At 38.7% G+C, this 22,543-nt stretch overlaps 1 protein-coding gene and 1 long non-coding RNA gene across 2 annotated transcripts; both read right to left on the bottom strand.

The window, feature by feature from the left end:
- Positions 1-144: 144 nt before the first annotated feature.
- On the bottom strand, positions 145-1,035 carry LOC124888723. The gene is made up of 2 exons (XR_007047509.1): positions 356-1,035; positions 145-265 (listed from the first exon to the last, which is right to left on the bottom strand). It is a non-coding gene; the product is annotated as an uncharacterized LOC124888723 (long non-coding RNA).
- A 4,927-nt stretch (positions 1,036-5,962) lies between these two features.
- On the bottom strand, positions 5,963-22,136 carry LOC107847710 (the record flags this gene model as incomplete). The annotated part of the gene is given in 2 exon segments (XM_047399825.1): positions 5,963-6,502; positions 21,892-22,136. Coding segments are annotated over 2 exon segments (629 nt in total), but the record flags the coding sequence as incomplete, so codon positions are not given.
- Between the last annotated feature and the right edge of the window lie 407 nt (positions 22,137-22,543).

Here is a 22,543-nt window from a genome sequence, read left to right as displayed (position 1 = left end):
ATCGAGATCATGCCTATTTTTGTTACAAGAATAAAAAAGTATCCAAAAGGCATTCTTGCAGAAGTGTCAAATGCACTTTATTTTGGTTAATCAGCCTTTAAAATTGATAGAACTCCTGTAATACTCTTGAAATGTAAACGAGAATCGGAGCAATTGGTATTTTTATTACTAATCAGTGGAATACCGGTCAATACACGAAATGGAATTACACTGCAAATGGAAACTATAATTGGAAATTAAGCTCCTCCAATGGTGATTCCAGCTCCTGTAATGGAGAAGATGAATAGGAATTTAGAATTGGAAGAAGAGGAGAAGAGAATTAACGAGAGAAAATCTGTTGAGAGGGAAAATGTACCAAATCCATAACTGCCTTCCCTCCGTATCATTAGTTAGTTATGAATAACTAATCATAATGATTTCCGCTGTCCGATCATATATTTTGTGTGAGATGTAATCTGAGTCTTCCTTTTCTTGACGTTAGAGATTATAACACGTATCCTTGAATCCTTGTTCCTGATGTTGCCATGTCATGTGTACACTTTCCTAATATTAATCCCAGATTAGAAGCCTCTTCACACTTCAACTGCTAACACCTAAATCATTACAATATCCCTTCGATGAAAAAGGACCTTGTCCTCAAGGTCATGTTTGAGACAAACTTTGGAAACTGACTGTGAATATAGCCCCAATCCTCCCAAGTTGCTTTATCTGGGCTCATGTTAGCCAACTGCACCAAGACCTTAACACCAACGTTGTTGTTAACCTTCTCCATTCAGCGTTGTAGTATGGTGATCGGTTGAATCAAGACATGGCCTTTCCCATCGCAATCTGGTGGTTGTGATTGTACTAGAATAGTAGGTCCCACCCATTCTTTCAGCTGCGAAACGTGGAACAGGGGGTGAATAGTAGCTCCGGTCGATAGATCCAGATGGTAAGCAACAGATCCAATCTTCTTCAAGATTTTATATGGTCCATAAAACATAGCGCTTAATTTGAGATTTTCTTTGAATAGCCACTGATGATTGACGATATGGTTGCAGCGAAGAAATTCATACGAGATTGGGCCTGCAGTAGATTCTCCCTTAATTTCTGAAGCATGGCCTACCGTTGCGCAAAACAAAGACCAACTGGAGAACGTGTGGAATGGGACAGTGAGCCCATCGAAAGCTGGGGAGGTGGATACCCGTAAAGAGCCTCAAAGGGGTCGTCTGCAAGGAGGTATGATGGTTGGTGTTACACTACCACTCCGCTAAAGGTAACCACTACAACCATTCTTTGGGTTTGTACTAGTCATGGCTCGAAGATATGCCTCAACGCAACGATTAAGCCTCTCTGTTTGACCGTCCATCTGAGGGTGGTAGGCGGTGGACATAGCGAACTTAATGCCCATGGCTTTGAACAATTGTTGACAAAAGAGACTAGTGAAAATAGGGTCTCGATCAGTCACAATGGATTGAGGCAAGCCATGTAATTTGTAAATTTCAAGTAAGAACACATCTGCAACATGCTGAGCTGTAAATGGGTGTTTCAGGGCCAAGAAATGGCCATATTTAGTCAATCGATCCACGGCCACAATTATGAGATCCTTGTGGTTAGATAGAGGCAGTCCCTCTACAAAATCCATGGCTATATCTTTCTAAGGACTGATGGGCATGGGTAGAGTCTGAAGCAAGCCTAAGGGGTGGATGTTCTCATTCTTTGTCCTCTAGCAAACGTCACAAGCTGCAATCTACCTAATCACATCCTGTTTTATGTTAGTCCAATAGAAAATAGAGTGAATTCTTCTGTAGGTACCCAACTGTCTTGAATGACCCCCTAAGGGTGACAAGTGCAGTACCTCAAAGACTTGAGACCTCAAATTAGTGGCTCTACCCATGAAAATTTTTTGCTTGTATCGGATGACACCATGCACTAGAGTGTAGTTGGGCTTTCTCATAGGATCGACAATCAACTCTGTGAGTAATTGACTGGAGAATGGATTATGTTCATAACTAAGAACAACCTGTTGCATCCAAGTTGGTTCTGATGAAGTAAGGGCATATGTAGAGCCTTCCCCTTCTTGTCTCCTAGAAAGGGCATCAGCCACTCTGTTATCAGTCCCCCTTTTGTATTGTACTTCGTAGTTAAGGCTAAGTAACTTAGTCAGACTGCTCAAGCAAATATTTGAGACTTGGTGGTCTGTCTTAATAATGAAGTGCCCCCCTTGTAAATAATGCCTCCATCTATTCACTACTGCCAACAAAGCCATATATTCCTTTTCATAGGTAGATAGTCCCCAATGCTTAGGACATAGAGCTTTGCTGAAAAAAGCTAAGGGTCAGCCCTCCTGCATAAGCACAACACCCATTCCCTTGGAGCAAACATCAGCCTCCATTACAAATGTTTTAGAAAATCCACCAAAGCAAGAACAGGGGCAGTAGTCATGATTGATTTTAGGTGCTGAAAAGCTGCATCTGCTTCACTATTCCAGTGGAAGAATTATTCTTTAATAAACTGGTTAAGGGTTTGCTTATCACCCCATATAATTGGATAAACCTCCTATAGTAACCCGTTAACCCTAAAAAACCCTCTCAGAGCCTTAAGAGTTTTAGGTAAAGGCCAATTAACCATTGCATCAATTTTAAAGAGGTCAGTAGACACACCTTGACCCGCGATGATATGACCCAAGTATTCTACTTGTGATTGTCCAAAAGAGCATTTGGATCTCTTGGCATACAAATGCCCTTTCCTCAAAATAGTCAGCACTTTCTTCAAATATAAAATGAGGTCTTGCATAGTAGGACTATACACTAATATGTCATAAAAAAAGACTAATACAAACTGCCTCAAATAGTCTTTGAAAACTTGATTCATTAACCCTTGAAAAGTGGCCGAGGCATTAGTTAAACCAAATGGCATGACCTTGAATTCATAGTAACCCAAATGTGATCTAAAGTCTATTTTGTAGATGTCCTCCTCATTCATTCTAATTTGATGATATCTATCCCGTAGGTCAATTTTTGAAAAGAAAAATGATCTACTAAGTTCATCCAATAAGTCATCAACTAAAGTAATAGGAAACTTATCCTTAATAGTGAGCTTATTGAGCTCCCTGTAATCAATGCAAAACCTCCAACTCCCATCCTTTTTCTTCACTAACAGCACCGGGGATGAAAAGGGGGAATGGCTAGGCTGAATAATGCCACTATTCAACATGTCTTTAATTTGTTTTTCAATCTCATTTTTCTAAAAGAAATTATACCTGTAAGGTTTGATACTAACTGGTTCTGCTTCTGGTTTAAGGGGAATGGAGTGGTCCTGCATCCTCTTAGGTGGCAATGATAATGGTTGTACAAATACATCCTCAAAAAGGACCAATGTATCAGTAATTTCTGCAGGTACAGTCTCTTTCTCCACCACCTCTATTGCTGTGATAGTGAAAAGATGTGCCCATAGTCCTTCCCCTTCTTCAACATGTGTTTAATGCTGCCCGAAGTCATGCTTTGAAGAATCCCTTCATTATACATACCCTTGAGTTCTACTCTCCTTCCTTTATGCGCCACTTGAGTTGAGTAATCCATAAAGTCCAACAACACTAGATTGTGGTTTTTCATATAATCACCTCCAAGTATCATGTCACTTCCTCCCACCCCCCCCCCCCCCCCCCCTCCCAAGTCTCAAGGTGTCTTCGAACTCAATACTTTGTTTCTTCCATTTAAACTTAGGAAAGAAATGCAAACTCATTAGTTTTACCCTATTAACTACAGTGACTCTCATTGGAATAGCTTCCTCAATCACACAACCAATTTGTTTAGCTGTACTCATGTCCATAAAACTATGAGTGTTACTAGAGTCTAGCAATATTATCAGTTCCTTCTTCTTAGATTCCCCTTTAAGTCTGATGGTATTAGGAACTATAGTACTTGAAAAGGCATGCAAACTAATTGCTTCATCCATAGGAATCTCCTCTGGAAGCTCTTTAGTATATTTTCTTTCTCAAGCTGGTTCCCTGATTCTTCTTCCTTAGACTCCACTACAGCTGATATAGTATTCAATTGTTTGTTTCTACACTGATGATATTTGTCTCCACATTTGTAGCATAGCCCTTGGTTCCTTCTCACTTCCCAAAGCTTGTTTGCATTAGCTATAGGGTTTGTAGACCCTTCCCTAGCCCCTTAGATAGTAGGCTTAGTACTGAAATTGTTGTTGGTGTTTGATTGGGGGGTCCTGCTCCACACCATTTTATTCCTCTTGTTCATGGTATCCCACACCTTCTCTTGATGTCTGGCTTTGTCGACTGCTTAACTCAATATAAATGGGTCCAATATCTTAACTGTGTGCTTGATTTCATCCTTAAGCCCTTCAATAAAGAATCCCAAGAAAAATTCCTCTGAAATTGTGGGATTTCTAATCAAGACCCATGCCTTCAATTCCTCAAACTTCTTTAAGGTAGTCATTAATTGTACCTTTCTGCTCCAACTTTTTAAATTCGCGCAGAAGATTTAAGCCACTATTTGTAGATTCCTCAAATCTTTTACATATTACTTCACTAAATTCAGCCCATCTAACTGTGCCTTTGCTCAGGTGATATGAGAAGTACCACTACTCTGCTTTGCCATTCAGGTGTAGCACTGCCATATCCAGTCTTTGCAGCCGATCCTCAACATGGTTAAAGTAAAAGTATCGCTCACACTTCCTCAACCAAGACTTGGGGTTGCTGTTCTCAAAATATGAGAATTCGATCTTATATGCTTTGTAAAATTTATTAGGCCTGTTCAGCGGTGGATCAAAGCGTCCTACTATGTGAGGTTGCTGCCCAGACCCTTTCGCTTGTTGTTGTCCCCTAGGAGGACTACCCAAAATACCATCGTGAGCTGGAAGAAGCCGCTCCATTAACACATCCAACATGCAACCTCGTTCGTCGATCTTCGCGTCACTCAACCCCAATTTCTGATTTATATCTGCCATGTATTGTTGTAGCTATGTGTCAATTTTCTTAATGTGCACTTCTGCAGCTTTTGCCCTAGTTTTCGCCATCTTTGATTTGGTCAGGATTTTTCTCTGATACCACTTGTAATACTCTTGAAGTGTAAACGAGAATCGAAACAACTGATATTTTTTATTAGTAATCAATGGAATACAGTTTAATACACAAAATGAAATTACATCGCAAATGAAAACTATTACTAGAAATTAAGCTCCTCCAATGGCGATTCTAGCTCCTATAATGGAGAAAATGAATAGGAATTTGAAACTAGAAAATAGAAGAGAATTAACGATAGAGAAAATCTGTTGAGTGGGAAAATGTACCAAATTAATAATTGTCTTCCCTCCGTATCATTAGTTAGTTATTAATAACTAATCATAATGATGGAGAAAATGAATAGGAATTTGGAACTAGAAAATAGAAGAGAATTAACGATAGAGAAAATCCGTTGAGAGGGAAAATGTACCAAATCAATAATTGTCTTCCCTCCGTATCATTAGTTAGTTATTAATAACTAATCATAATGATTTCCGCCATCCGATCAAATATTTTGTGTGAGATGTAATCTAGGTCTTCTTTTTTTTGACGTTAGAGATTATAACACGTGTCTTTGAATCCTTGTTCCTGATGTTGCCACATCATGTGTACACTTTCCCAATATTAATCCCAGACTCAAAGCTTTTCACATTTCAGCAGCTAACACCTAAATCATTACAACTCCCATAGTTTGGAGTATAACATGCCTCACTATAGTAGCTCACTTGCAAATCACGTTAATTTTTCATTGTTAGAGCTAAATTGAGATTAAAATACATAATACATACCATTAACACGTGGAAGAATGAATTATTAGCCTAATTAACAAACACCATTTGGTATTCTGTAGTGTTGTGAACCAATATAAATTCATCCAATTAATTTTAGGAACAGATCAAACTTCTTCACCAATCCATGCCACGACCGTGAATCATTCAAGAAAAGTGAAATGTGTCAAGATTAGAATAAAATTTTCTTATCACAGCGCGAATTACAAGCATGTATCAATCTTATCCCATCTGGTAAAAGATATAAAGATAAATAGTATGATATGTCACTGCAACACCTAGTCCAAACAAACTAAACGAAAGATTCAATACTATTCTAAGCAGTCATTCAATAGTAGCGTGAACCAGTATCATAGACACGACCACCTGGGTATTGGACTCTTGGTTCATATCCGTGATCCCTTCCACTGTTGCCAAGAAAGCGCGCATTCTCCCTATAAGAGTCATAACTGTCAGCGTTATAGGCTGCCTGTCGTTCTGCTGGTGAGTTATAGGCAACTTGTCGTTCTCCTGCTGGAGAGTTCATTGCCACATATCCACGAGCATTGCTAGCGGCCATGCTACTGTGTCGGTAGTTGTCCAAAGCAACTTGCTCATACTGTTGTTTTCTGGCATGAGACTCCCTTCGAAGGACTTCATCTCTGTGACTAGCTTGCCTGGCGCGAAGGGCAACTAGCTGTTCTTGATATTGTGTGTTGATTGCATTTATCCGCTGAAATATATATGCCAATAATGTTACTCTCATCGGAACAAGATTTTGATACCAATAAAAGCGTTAACACGCAATAGTTAACCATAACTGATATAAAAGCAATCCTAAGATAAAAATTCCTGCAAGTTTTTGCACTGTATTGTCCAATGTCCATATATGTATGACTACCGCAATAATATTACTCAATGTTTCAAACTTTCAATATCAAATATCAAGATTCTTTACAATAATAAAACATAGTTACATGACATGAATACAAAGTAAAGAAGAGAAGCACGCGGGGTAACATCATAAATTGGGAATCTTAGCTTTCTTATAGAAGAAATAGATGTTGCGAGTGCCATGCTGATTTTCAGTTTCATGTATGGGAAGATTTTCTCTACTACTTCTATCTATCTATCTACTTCTCGTGATGTTTTGGTTCTCTATTTGACTTTACTTTTCACAAGAAAAAGTATCTTCACATTCTGAATGTGGCTCTAGGGAAAAGAAGCATCATTAGAGTACGAAAATGACTTTGCATGCAGTTATTCTTATTCCCATATAAAGTTAGTGACCAGTTTGAAATTAATTGAATATAAAACTGCCACTCATCTCCATCCCAAGTAGAACAATGTTGCAAAACTGAGAATCCATAAAGGAGACAAATGTTCGGCTAGGGTTAGAAGGAATGAAATTCATGGTGATGAGGTATTTTTTTAATACCATGCTATCCGAGTCAGCTTGTCCATACCTTGACTAATTCCATGGAATACCTACTGCCTCCCAGCATAGGTCTCAGGTAGCTCTGTACAGCAATGCTAAACAGATGGGAATAAAATCACCCAGTGTTATTGCCTCCGCTAAATTTGAACCTGAGACATTGTGGTTCTCAACCCACTTCACTGGTCACACGCTTAAGAGCACTATAACTCACCTAATTATTTTTTTCTTTTTGAAATTGGTAACTTTGTGTCATATCACAAAACAGAATATGGGTTGTACTGGAACCATATATACAGATGGCACTCCACTTTCATTGCTAAACGTCAATTATAGAGACAGTCATTGCAGTACCTTTGGTTACACCAAAAACATAACCGTAAAATACAGTTTACCTTAACCTTCTGCACACTATTCTCTACATTCTCAAAACACCTAGAATTCCCTTCTTTCCAGGTTGTCCACCATATTCTGGCAGGGATAATTCTCCATCTACCTCTGACTTTTACATGTACACCTGCTTCCTACCAGCTCTTTAAAGCCTCAGAGACCTTCCTAAATCATAACCATTTCATCTTTTAATCTCTACCGACGGGAAAATAAGATAGAGACCCATATTTGGTTTCTTCTTTCCTAAGTATTTGCCAACTTAATGTTTCTACATCAGCTAAATTCTGTCTGACAAACTTGAAGAGAATGAAGACAACCTCAATTGAGGTCAGATACCAAACAAGTGAGGTGACTGCTTGCTCTTCAATGTGTATACATCCTAGGTTGCTGCTATAGAAATTCTGATGGAGACAGCTTAAAGAGACATAATGAACACAAGAAAAAATCCATCTACACTTCTAGTACCCATCTCTGTCAAGACATGCATAGTAGCACATTCTTGTTAATTCTTTCCCTTATCTTTGAATAAGTAGAGAATGATATTCTAGTCTCATAAACAAGCATGGATATAAGCTTCTTGATAATTTTTGGCATAAATACTTTAATATGCATTTCGGCATGAACAATTTTGACATTAATTCCAGCTTATGCTTCGGAATAGCAGGACTTAGATCTGGTTTACAATTTTGCTAAAGCTTGACCAGTAAGTACCGTCTGTCCTAATCCCAAGTTGATTTGCAGGTAAAGCTTAACTGTACAAAATACTGGCTGAAACATTAATAATTTTGCACCAGAAACAGGGAGAAAAAAAGGGGTAATTGAATTTCAAGTGATAACCAAAGAACGGAAATGAAAGTACAGGGATTATGCATTTCCACTGGGAAGAAAGGCTCAGATATTTTAACGCAGATATATGAAGGGAAAATGACGGGGAGCCTTAGAGTAACTGCTAAAGTTGTTGCCATGTGACCAGGAGGTCCCGGGTTCAAGCCTTGGAAACAGTCTCTGGCAGAAATGTAAGGTAAGGCTGCATACGATAAACCCTTGTGGTTGGGCCCTGCGCATAGTGGGAGCTTTAGTGCACCGGACTACCCTTTTTTATATATGAAAGGAAAAGAAGGTTCCGCACTAATTAGCAAAATAGCAAAATGCATAAAACATCAGCAAAAATTTCTCAGAATTTTTTTAACCTCCCAATCCCCCAAGCTTCATTAGTTACATACATATATTTAGAAAGTAGGAAAAATGAATATAAAAACCTAAGAAAAGTTCTAGACTCAGCCGCTGATATCCTTCTTTTATACCATGTACTACCTTATAGAACAAACTTAACTTGTGTATACAAGTTTTCTTGACAAGACAGACACCGTATAACAAGTTGCAGATTTCCGATTCCATGAAAACCAGTATTATATCTAAGAAAATCCATTTGTATCTTATTGCACCAAGTAGGTTAATGTCTCATCTAGTCATAACTATTCACTGCTGTTCTACCTACTCAGGGTGGGCATTCTAGAAAAGCAGCCAAAGAAGGATAAAGTTTCAGTAACCAACATATGGGGGATAAATTATAGAAGGAGCATCAAAACAGTTTAACTTACCTAGATTAGAAGTTCAACATATAATATCTTTTGAGCTAAACGTTTGGTCCTATCATGTATTACAGACTACTTGGTACATTTAAATATTTGATTTGTCTTAATAAAGTCTATCCAAATTTTGGAAGAGGACAGAGACATTGTTCAAACTCATTGAGGGCAGAGACTGCAGGAACGGTGTCCCTAGGAAAATTCACTCATCTACAGGTAGAACATTTGTAATAACCCATGCCATTAATTAATGAGTATTTGTAGTGGCAAAAGAAAAAAAATATAAAGGGATGAAAAAGTGGGCTGAAGCCCATTTAAAAAAAAATAATGGGATGAAGCCCATTTAACCAAAAAAAAAACAAAGAAAAGAAGAGAAAGATTAAAAAAAAAGGAAAAGGGAATGCGCTTTATGCCCATCTGCACGTCTAAAGCAAAGTTAAAAAGGGATCAAGGGAAAGGGGGATGTTCTTCGAGTAGCAACCTAAACCAAAAAAGAGAAAGAATCACTAGCCACCTTCTTTCTTTTAAAAAACAACAACAAAGAAAGCAGTGAGAGTTCTGGCTTTTGCGATCTTGTGAAGGAACACGAAGAGGGCTCAACAAGTGAAAAGAAAAATAAAGAGAAGTAGAAGAGGAAGGTAAATTCCTTAATTTGGATTATACATTTAATTTGTATTCCATGATTATAGATTTGGGATTGAGAGTTTTAAGAATCAAGAGGTTAAGAAGCGTATAAAATTGTTCACTCTCATGAACCGAGAGAGTATATTAAATGATTGAATTGTAACTTTTATACTTTCGGCTTAACCAAAGAATAGTGCACAGACAACAAGGTCATCGTGGTTAAGATATTGAGAAAAATCAACTATAAGTCTGTTTCCATGGACTGAAGCAAAATTTAGTATAAGCTAACAAATCGAGAGTCAATCATGAAATTTCTAGAGTTGGATAGTTTAAAGTAGTTAAGTTTAGCCTAAACGAAGAAATTGACATAAGATTGATATGATTATAGATTAATCGAAGGAAATCGTACGGATTTCTTGAGGTGACAAAGTTAGTATCAGAACGCCTAGGTTATTTTTGTGACTATTGGAGCACACAGTAGTAGTAGAATCTCAATTATGGTTATGTTGTTGGTCATTTCTATAATCATGATTCTGTGAGAGCGTAACAGGATATGTCTTGATTTTCTTTCACATTCTTCCTTGCATATGTGACGTTTAGGACCGCTTAGATGAATCTAACCTTATTTGTTTTGTTAATCAAATGGTCCACACTCGAGCATCTAATGATAGAGGAAGAGACGGAGCTCATAGAAAGGGGCAAGATAGGGGTTGTGGTGATACCGCAGGGAATCGCACTACCACTCCGAGAATTTCAAGAGAGCCCACTCCTGAAATAAATGCTAGACCACCTCCACCATTGCATGGGGGTAGTACTGTTGAGGCACTTGCTTCCATGCAAAAAGTCATAGAGGGCTTAGACCGACTGGATAGACAAGAGAGGGTTAGACAGCATAATTGTGCACCACCTGATGTAGCACAATGTTTAGAGGAACTCTCTAATGTGGTAAGATAACGCTTTAAAGACAATCCAAATCCACGGATAACAAGAGCTTAATCCAAAGCCCTTAAAATACAAGATCTAATCCAAGATCTTAAAAGAAAACACAAAGTTTCATTAATAGAAAATTGAACTTAAAACTACATAGCTAGAGGTCATTGTCTCTATTTATAGCTTCAAAAGCCTTTGTACAACTCATACATAACTCATTGACAACTCATAGTTGCTAACTCATTTTCTTAATAGCTAAGTATTCTAGAATTATGTAAAAGATAAACTTGACAACTAGTAGCAAAATTCAAATTGACTCTCATTCTATAAGTAGCAAAATTAATTTATGATTCATGAAGGTTCTGGACTAGGTTTAGAATTTTAATATTCCTCATCATTCTTCTCTACTTCTTTGAAACTCGACCTCGAGTTTTCTTCGTAAAGTGTTTGCTCTGGATGATAGAGTGATAGGTCAGCCACATTAAAAGTATTTGAAATATTCATCTCACTTGGCAAATCTACCACATAGGCATTGTCGTTGATCTTCTTTAGAATAGTGTATGGGTCATATTTCTTTTGCCTTAATTTTCCGTGAACACCAGTAGGCAATCTCTCCTTTCTAAGGTATACCATTACTTGGTCATCAACTTGGAATGACATTAGCCTTCTCCCAACTGCTTGTATTTTTTGTTTGATGCTTCTAATACATCTTGAACCTCTTTAAATAATTCTGAATAGTTGTCACCAAAGGTCATAGCTGATCTTGAATTCTCCCTTGTTGGTAGCTTCACTAAATCAACCACATGTCTTGGAACTCTAGTGTACACAATGGAGAAAGGGGAACGACTCATAGATCTACGCTTAGAATTATTATAGGCAAACTCCGCAAGGGATAAAGCTAAATCCCACTATCCTTTCTTATCTCCACAGATGCATCAAATTAAATTTCCTAGAAATTTATTCACCACTTTTGTTTGGCCATCTGTTTGTGGATGGGCAGTGCTTGAAAACTTCAATTCTGTGCTGAATTGTTTCCATAAAGTAAGCCAAAATGCAGCAAGAAATTTGCTATCTCGATCCGAAATAATTGATCTTGGAACACCATGTAGTCTGACTACTTCTCTGAAGAAAAAATTAGCTACATGATGAGCATTCGTTGTCTTACGGCAAGGGATAACATAAGTCATTTTAGAAGATCTGTCTACTATCACGTAAACAGCATCATGTCCTCGCCTTGTCCTTGGTAAGCCAAGTACAAAATCCATTGATAGGTTTTCCTAAGGTGCACTTGGAACGGGTAATGGCATATAGAGTCCGGTGTTTTGAACTTGACCTTTGTATGTTTGGCAAACGGGACACCTTTGCACAAATTTGTCGGTATCTCTCTTAAGTTGTGGCCAATAATAGCATGCTTCCAAATTAGCAATAGTTTTATCACGCCCCAACAAGGCCGCTAAGATTACATGAATGCATTTCTCGAATCAATTTGTCTCGTAGAGAACCTCTGGGAATACATAAGCGGTTTCATTCAAGAGATATCCATCTTGTACCACAAAATTCTCTTCTAATGGTAAACCTTTCGTTTGTTTCACCCAGATTCGCCCGAAGTCTTCATCATTTTCATATAGTTCTTTTATTTGGTCTACTCCTGGTAACTCAGCTTCAAAAGAAACCATGAGACTTGCACGTCGGCTTAAAGCATCTGCCGCTCGATTAGTTACTCCGGACTTGTGGACAATAAGATAATTGAATCTCTCCAGGTATACTGACCATCTTGCTAACATGTGATCCATATGCTTTTGACTTCTAAAATGTTTCAAGGATTGATAACCAGTGCAGACAATGAATTCTTTAGGCATTAAATAGACTTCCCATGTCTTTAATGCTCTCTATAAACAGAATACAACTCTTGCTGGTAAGTACTCCACTTTTGTCTTGCTTCACTTAGCTTCTCACCGAAGAAAGCAACATGTTTCATTTCTTATGATAAAATAGCCCCAATGCCTACTCCACCAACATCACATTCCAACTCAAAGGTCTTGTTGAAATTTGGTAACACTAATACAGGAGTTTGTGACAGCTTTTCCTTAATCTCTATGAAACTAGCTTCAATTTTTTCATCCCATTTGAACTCCCCTTTCTTTAAACATTCAGTGATTGGTGCCATGATAGCACTAAAGTTCTTCACAAATCTTCTATAGAAAGTGGCTAAACTATGGAAGCTCCTTACTTCAGAGATAGTTTTTGGAGTTGGTCATCCCTTTATTGCATCTATTTTGGACTCATCAACTTGAATCCCCTCACTTGAGATAATAAAGCCTAAGAAAACTAGTTTTGTTTAAGGAATACACACTTCTTCAAGTTAACATAGAGCTCATTCTCCTTCAATACATCCATCACCTTTTTGACATGTTCAAAATGTTCCTCCATATTTTTGCTATAGATCAATATGTCGTCAAAATAGACAACTACAAATTGTGACAAGAATGGACGAAGAACCTGATTCAATAGGCGCATGAAAGTACTAGGAGCATTAGAAAGTCCAAATGGCATAACTAGCCATTCATACAACCCCTCTTTTGTCTTGAATGCAGTCTTCCATTCATCACCGAGTCTAATTCATATTTGGTGATATTTGCTTCTTAAATCAAGCTTCAAAAACACCTTTGCTCCACTGAGTTGGCCAAGCATGTCATCCATTCGTGGGATAGGAAATCTATACCTTGTAATGATTTTATTGATAGCCCTACTATCTATGCACATCTGCCAAGATCTATCTTTCCTTGGCGTGAGTAGTGCTGGTACAACACATGGACTTATGCTCTCTCTAACATGTCCCTTACGCAATAACTCTTCTACTTTCTCCCTTAGAATTGCATGCTCTATTGGGCTCATCCTATAGTGTTATAGTGTGATAGGTTGGGAAAACTAGCACTTGGAACAAAATCTATTTGATGTTGAATATTCCTCATAGGAGGTAGATGTTGAGGCTCTCCAAGTATGCTCTGGTATTCAGATAACAGACTTCGCATCTCCACTGGAATTTCTTTTGTTGGTTGCTCATCTCCTTTGACGACTAATGCGACACATAATTTTGATTTCTTCAAGTCTTGAGCAAATTCTTTTGGATTTTGAGTGATGGTTAACATACTCTTCTCTTCTACTTCAGAGGCATTATTAGTAGTCTTGTTTGGAAGTACAATGATTTTTCGTTTGTTCCAAATGAAAGAATACCAATTGTCTCTTCCTTTATGTGTGGTGTTCACATCATATTGCCAGGGTCTTCCAAGAAGAACATGACACGCATCCATATCAACCATATCACATAGAACATTTGATCGATAATACTTACCTAAAAAAAGTGGCAACCAGCATTGTTTGGTGATCCTGATCTTCACTCCTTTCTTGAGCCATCCGATAGTATATGGATTCGGGTGATCATGTGTCTCAAGATTTAAGTGTTCAACCATGTTTTCGGAAACTAAATTCTCACAGCTACAACTATCAATTACCAACTTGCATACCTTTCTATTCACAGTGCATTTGCTTTCGAATATCCTCTTTCGTTGTCTCTTCAGGTTGCATGGTTGAGCATAGAAGGCGTTTGACCACACATACTATTTCTTCTCCCTCTTCTTCACATAGTTCGGGTTCACCTCCACTTTCATAGTTGTCCACCTCTTCATCACTTTCATCACGACGAGTGGTATTGACAAACTTCCTTCTTGGACAGTTGCTTGATATGTGTCCCTCTTCGCGGCACTTGTAACACTTGATCGTATTACAACAACAACAAATCCAGTGTATTCCCACATAGTGGGGTCTGGGGGGTTAAGATGTAGCAGTCCATACCACTACTTCAGGAGAAATAGAAAGGTTGTTTTCGATATACCCCCGGCTCAAGACAAGGAATAATAAACAGATACTTAATAAAGCATGGAACAGGATGTCAAGACAAAAATACGCCACCCACAAGGAATAATAAACAAAGAATAGTAAACACATTCGTAATAAAGTATACAACAAAGTGTCCTAGCAAAGAATAATACATCTACCAAGTAATGTCCTACCCCAACGACTCAAACTGGCACTAGCCTTCTATCCTAATCCGTGCCCTCCAGATCTTCCTTATCTAGGGTCATGTCCTCAGTGAGCTGTAACTGCTCCATGTCCCGCCTGATCACCTCTCTCTAATATTTCTTCAGCCTACCCCTACCTTGCTTGAAACCATCCAAAGCAAGCTTCTCACACCTACGAACCGGGGCATCCGTGCCCCTCCTCATCACATGCCCGAACCATCTCAATCGGACTTCCCGCATCTTGTCCTCCACCGAAGCCACTCCAACCTTTTCCCAAATAGTCTCATTTCGACCTCTATCACCCCTATTAAGCCCACACATCCAACGCAACATCCGCATTTCCGCCACCTTCAATTTTTGAATATGAGAGTTCTTGATTGGCCAACATTCCATTCCATACAACATGGCCGGCCGGACTGTCACCCTGTAGAATTTGCCTTTAAGCTTGGGCGACACCTTCCTATCACACAACACCCCCGAGGCGAGCTTCCACTTCATCCATCCCACTCCAATACGATGGGAGACATCCTCGTCAATCTCACCATTCTCCTGAATCATGGACCCCAGATACTTGAAACTATCCCTCTTACACACCGTCTGGGAATCCAACCTTACTACTACCCCGTCTTCCTGCCTCACATCATTAAACTTGCATTCCAAATATTCTTTCTTGCTCCTGCTCAACCTGAACCCTTTAGACTTAAGGGTCCGTCTCCACACCTCTAATTTATCATTCACACACCCCACGTCTCATCAATCAAAACATCATCTGCAAAAAGCATACACCAAGGCACCTCTCCTTGAATACGCCGCATCAACACATCCATCACCAAAGCAAACAAAAACAGGCTAAGAGTGGAACCCTGATGCAATCCCGTCAAGACAGGAAATGCTCTGAGTCTCCTCCCGCCGTCCTCACCTGAGTCTTAGCTCCATTATACATGTCCTTGATTGCTCTAATATACGCCACCGGTACCCCACTCACCTCCAAGCATCTCCAAAGCACCTCCCTAGGGACTTTGTCGTACGCCTTCTCCAAGTTGATAAACACCATGTGCAGATCTCTTTTCCTTCCCCTATACTGTTTCACCAGTCTCCGCACCAGATGAATTGCCTCCGTCATCGAGCGCCCGGGCATAAATCCAAACTGATTTTTCGAGATAGACACTATCCTCCTCAACCTCAACTCGACCACTCTCTCCCAAATCTTCATAGTGTGGCTCAATAACTTAATACCTCTATAGTTATTGCAACACTGAATGTCACCCTTATTCTTATAAAGAGGGATCATAGTACTTCATCTCCAAGCCTCGAGCATTTTCGCCGACTTGAAAATGTCGTTAAATAATTCAATCAACCACCTTAAGCCAGCCTCTCCAGAGAACTTCCGAAAATACACAGGGATCTCATCAGGCCTCGTCGCCCTACCCCTACGCATCCTGCGAACAGCCTCTCTGACCTCTTCTACCTTAAAACGTCTACAATAACTAAAATCACGACACTCCTCTGTGTGTTCCAGCTCCCCTAAAACAATAACTATATCCCCTTCTTCATTCAATAACCTATCGAAGTACGACTGCCATCTCTTCTTAATGTGACCATCCTCCACCAATACTCTACCATCCTCCCCCTTAAGCAATAACCATTGTATTAGATGGTTGCTTATCATTATTTTTGCTAGAAGATGGTGCCTTTTCATTTTTCTTTGCTTTAGATGGAATAAACTTCCCCTCCTCTTGGCGTGGAGAACTTTTTGATATACTTTCTGGGCGAGAATAAGACGCGGCTTTACAAGACTTCTTGGTCTTTATATATCTCTCAGCTTTCAAGGCAAGAGTTTGAGCTTGATTTATTGACCAAATTTGTGGTATGCCAAGACATTCTTAGATAGAATCATTGAGACCATTGATATACCTTGCGACTTGTTGGTCTTCATTTTCAGAAAGATTGCACCTTACTTGTAATCTTAAGTCCTCTGTATAATCAGAAACAAATTTATTACCTTGAACACAGTTATGGAACTGTAGGTACAAGAGTTGTTCATAATCCACAGGCGAGAACCTAGCCTTTCGAAGTGCTTTCATTTGTGGCCAATATCTTACACAATTTTCACCCCTCAAACGAAGCTCTTCTTGATGACGATTCCACCAAGCTCCAACACCTCCTTTCAATTTATATGCCACCAATGGTACTCGACGATCTGGAGGGATGTTCATAATCTCAAAGAATGTCTCCACCTCATAGATCTAATCTTTCTTCTAGGTTATTCACCCTATTTGTAAGATCCTCCATTGCTCTGATACTGATGTAGCACAATGTTTAGAGGAACTCTCTAATATGCTAAATAAAGCAAACCACACAATTTGTTGAAGGAACAACTTCAATGTGTGGTAAGATAACGCTTTAAAGACAATCTGAATCCACGGATAACAAGAGCTTAATCCAAAGCCCTTAAAATACAAGATCTAATCCAAGATCTTAAAAGAAAACACAAAGTTTCATTAATAGAAGAGTTGAACTTAAAACTACATAGCTAGAGGTCATTGTCTCTATTTATAGGCTTCAAAAGCCTTTGTACAACTCATTGGCAACTCATACGCAACTCATAGTTGACAACTCATTTTCTTAATAGCTAAGTCTTCTAGAATTATGTAAGATAAACTTGACAACTAGTAGCAAAATTTATTTTTGATTCATGAAGGTTCCGGACTAGGTTTAGAATTTTAATGTTCCGCATTACCACCATAGCCACAGTTCCAGGCACCTGCTCAGACTTAACAGTTTGGAAACAAGGAGGTATCTTTGCAGAAGTTCCTGAAGTTGAAATCACCATAATTCATAGGTTCAGATAGTTCAGCTGATCTTCAGAGCTTGCTTAATGGTACACTCAAGGCACTGCGTGCGCAAGGATGTTCTAGTGAGAGAGTGGTAGAGCTTGCATCGTACAAAATGGAGGACATGGCTAACACTTGGTAATATATTACTGCTAGGAAGGCCTGCTGGAGCAACACCACTGACATAGATTGAGTTCACGAAGTAGTTCATGGATAATTTTCTTCCTGATCGTCAGAAGTAGAAATATGCAAATCAATTTGAGAAATTAATCCAGACTCCAGATATGGATGTGTCGACTTATAATACCAAATTCTACAAGTTGGTTAGATATGCTCTGTACTTAGTGTCCACAGAAGCAACTCGAGTTCAAAGGTTTGTTAATAGGCTGGTTGCTCATCTCTATAATGCAGTAGCCCCACAAATGAAAATCTTGACCTACTATGAGGTAGTAGATCTTGCTAGAAAAATTAAGGACAAGGGTCGTACAGAGCGGGCAACTATGATGTTCGTAAAAAGGCTAAGATGTGAGGATTTTTCAGTGGTGACTTTAGTGCGATCCACTTTAGTGCAAATCGCAGAGCGCGGAATCAGGGAAAACAACAGGGTCATCAGACAGGGATAGCTTTGGTTTCGCAGTCTGCATACAAGTCACCTCCTAGAGAGGGTACTCAGGGGTCTTTAGCATCTCATGGATATCGTAGTTTTGAGCAGATGTATGCCACTAGTCCATCCTACCAGACTTGCGACAAACTACATATGGCCAGTATCGTGTTTTGACTGGAGAGTGTTCTCATTGTGGTCAATTAGGTCATCGTATCAGGGAGCCTCCGAGAAATGTTAGTCAGGGTTCTGGTCAGTTAGCTGCACCGATTCAGGCTACTCGTAATACTACAGGTACTGAAAATAGAGGTCGAGATAATGGAGATCGAATTGCTGGAAATCAGGCACAAGAAAATGTTGGTATAGGTTAGTCGAGAGTTTTTGCACTTGCTAGACAGGAGGTTCAGGCCTCAAATGTAGTGGTTACAGGTATTCTTTCCGTCTGTTCATTTGATACATATGCTTTGATTGATCCAGGTTCTACCTATTCTTATGTGTCTTCGTAATTTGCTGTGAGATTTTATAGACAGACAAAGATGTTAAATTGTCCTTGCTTGTTGCTACTCTCGTGGGAGATTCTTTGATAGTTGAGTGTAGTTGAGTATGTGTATCGTGATTGCCAGATTATAGTGAAAGGTAGCGACACTCTTACTTGTACTTGATATGATTGACTTTGACATGTTGATGGGAATGGATTGGTTATCTCCCTGCTATGCTACTGTAGATTGTAATGCAAAGATAGTTCGATTTGAGATATCCACCGAACCTAGTTTTGTACTAAAAAGGGGTTAAGTCCGAGAGGTTGGTAAAGTTATATCTTTTATGAAGGCTTAATGACTACTAAAGAAACGTTGCATGAGTCTCTTACTTACTGAAGAAAGGTTGCATGAGTCTCTTACCTATGATAAGTGACGTTAGAGAGGGAACACTTAGTTTGGAGGAGCTACCTGTTGTGAAGGAATTTTCTGATGTATTTCCTGAGGAATTGCCAGGATTACCTCCTGTAAGAGAGAGACTTTAGTATTGATTTGGCACCGACACCATGCCAATATCCATACCCCCATATCATATGGCGCCAACAAAGTTGAAGGAGCTCAAACAACAGTTACAGGACGTGCTAGATAAGAGTATCTAGCAGTTTCATCAGATTGAGTATATCACCATAGGGTGCACCCGTTTTGTTTGTAAAGAAGAAAGATGGGTCTCTAAGAATGTGTGTTGACTACGAGCAGCTGAACAAGGTAATGATACACAATAAGTATTTATTGCCTCAAATAGAGGACCTGTTTGATCAGTTACAAGGAGTTGTCCATTTTTCGAAGATTAACCTTCAATCAGGTTATCATCACCTTAGAATTAGGGAGGAAGATATTTCTAAGACCACATTCAAAACTCGACATCGGCATTATGAGTTCCTTGTGATGCCTTTCGGGTTAACCAATGCTCCAGCTGCATTCATGGACTTGATGAATAGGGATTTCAGGCTGTTTCTGGACAGATTTGTGATAGTATTTATTGATCATATTCAGAATTATTCTTGTAGACAGGAAGAACATGAGAATCATCTAATGACTATATTGAAGACATTACGGGAACATAAGCTCTATGCTAAGTTCTCTAAGTGTGAATTTTGGCTAGGTTCAGTATCATTTTTTAGGCATGTTGTCTCCAAAGATGGAATCACGGTGGATTCTAAAAAGAAAGTAGTGCAGAAATGGCCTAGATCTACTTCGCCTACAGAGATTCGCAGCTTTCCGGGTTTGGCAAATTACTATAGACGTTTTATGCAGGATTTCTCTAAAATAGCAGCTCTATTGACCAAGTTGACCAAGTTGACACAGAAGTTCCCATGGACGGAAGAATGTGAGCACAACTTTTAGAAACACAAAACGTGTTTGACCATCGCACAAGTAAAATATTGTCACCTCAAGAAATCTGTACGATCAATCTATAATCATATCATGTCATTTTTTTGTTTAGGCTAAGCATAACTACTTTAAACTACCCAACTCTAAAAATTTCATGATTGACTCTCGATTTGTCAACTTATATTAAATTTTTGCTTCGGCCCATGAAAACAGACTAGTAGTTGATTTTTCTCAATATCTTAAACTACAATAACCTTGTTGTCTATATACTATTCTTTGGTTAAGCTGGAAGTACAAAAGTTACAATTCGATCATTTAATGTACTCTCTTGGTTCATGAGAGTTAACAATTTTCTACCCCTCTTAACCTCTTGATTCTTAAAATCTCAATCCCAAATCTATAATCAAGGAATATGAATTAAATCTATAATCCAAGTTAAGAAATCTACCTTCCTCTTCTCCTTCTCTTTAAGTTTCTTCTCACTGGTTGAGTCCTCTTCGTGTTCCTTCACATGATCGCAAAACCCAGCTTCCTTTGTTTTTTTCTTAAGAAAGAAGGTGGCTAGTGTTTTTGGTTTAGGTTGTTTTTCGATAAACAAACCCCCCCCCCCCCCCCCCCCCAAATCCCTTTTTAACTTTGCTTTGTGCAGAAAGCCCATTCCCTTTTCCATTTTTTTTTTAAATCTTACTGTTGGGCAGATGGGCTTTGGCCCATCTTTCTCTTCTTTTCTTCTTTTTTTTTGTAAAATGGGCTTTAGCGCACTTTCTCATCTCTTTTTATTTTCTTTTTCCACTACAAATACTCATTAATTAATGGCATGGGGTATTACAACATTTTACCAATCACTCATCTGAAAATGCTATAAACATTTCCATTGACAAGCTGTCTTTATGAGTAACAGCAACATCAAACAGTCCTAATCCTGTCTTTCACTCTTTTGTGTGCAGCTGCTAATACCAGCCTTTCCTTGCTCTAAACTGTTTACCCAGTGATATGTAAAATATTTGACACTAAATCTATAGATCATATCAATCACAATTTCTGAGATGATGAGATCATTAAGCAAACACGACTAAAATTACGAAATACTGTCAACTGTCAAGCAAACTTCATACAAGCTCCAAACCTGATATATACAACTAATTGACCAATAATAAGACTATTCAAGTGAACTAAGCATTGAAACTCCATCACCAAGAAAACCGATTCAAATATAATATGAGGTATGAGTAAAGCTTTATCAGGCACATATAAGCACAGTTTGCAAAGTATTTTTTGCTACAAGCCTCGGATATGGCAGTTTAACAGGTTTACTTGGCTTTGATCTGATATATTTTTACGTCATACTTTGAGATCTGTTTTAGTAGCAGATAGTGCCCGTTAATCTAAAGATGGATGGACACAAAATATTAAGGCAAGGCATTGAGTTTCTGTTCCAAGAAACTTGAGGAGAAGATAAGTTTTGAGGAATTGCAAGAATGCTCTTTATTGATAAGAACTAAGATGTTAAGGGAATATTTGTGTCTCTCAGTTGGAATCATGCAGTCACACGGGGTTGCAGCAATGGATATTTGTGGAAATCGAAAGCTGGGCAGAAGAACTTGGAAGGGAAGGGGGTATCTATATGTATGTAAGCATTAGTATATGAATATCTATCCTAAAAAGATGAAGATAATGCATATTGTGGCATTACCCTTTTGATGCACCTCATTAGAACTCCTCGAATGAATAATTTACTATGTTATTGGAGCACTTAAGTAAGCTGAACAAACCTCCCTATGCCTAGAATTTTCTGCATCCTCTGCATCATTTTGCTCCTTGGTCAGTTTCATTATATCATCAAGGAATTTCTGTTCAAGCCCTTCAAAAGTCTGCTGCACAGGCTTATCTTCATAACCAATATCCATGTCTTCTTCACGAGGCTGTGCTCTGGGATCCTTTCCACCTTGATTCTCTAATGCTAACCTTGGATCCCTCTGGCTCTGGTAGTAGGGTCTTGATGCTTCACTCCCCTGGCCTATAGGGAAGGCACTGTTGAATGAGTTGAAACATAGAAAAGACAAGCACTTTCTCCAAATATAAAAATAAAAAAATGCAGAGTTCACCACCTTATAAAGTTACCTAGGTATCACTAGGACTGTAGAGTGCCTTAAATCAGAATGAGCAAATTCAGTACTTCCACACACATTCTAACACATTCATATGTCACGTTATTAAAAATGGGAAGGTACAAAGAAGTAAACCAATATATGAAAGGCAGCAAACTCTGAAACAGCTACAAGGCTGCATTATCAAGTTTTTGAATATATTCGTGACATGACTTCAATGGTAGTTGCTGGGAGCGATCAAGAGGTTGAACCTCATAGTACCCATATATGACAGCCCTGTGGAGCTTTTTAGCATTGAAAACTTAACCAATAATCA

Source organism: Capsicum annuum, chromosome 11, assembly GCF_002878395.1.
Source record: "Capsicum annuum cultivar UCD-10X-F1 chromosome 11, UCD10Xv1.1, whole genome shotgun sequence".
Taxonomy (NCBI): domain Eukaryota; kingdom Viridiplantae; phylum Streptophyta; class Magnoliopsida; order Solanales; family Solanaceae; genus Capsicum; species Capsicum annuum.
Note: the sequence above shows the minus strand (reverse complement) of the source record. Positions and strands in the feature narration are given on the sequence as shown.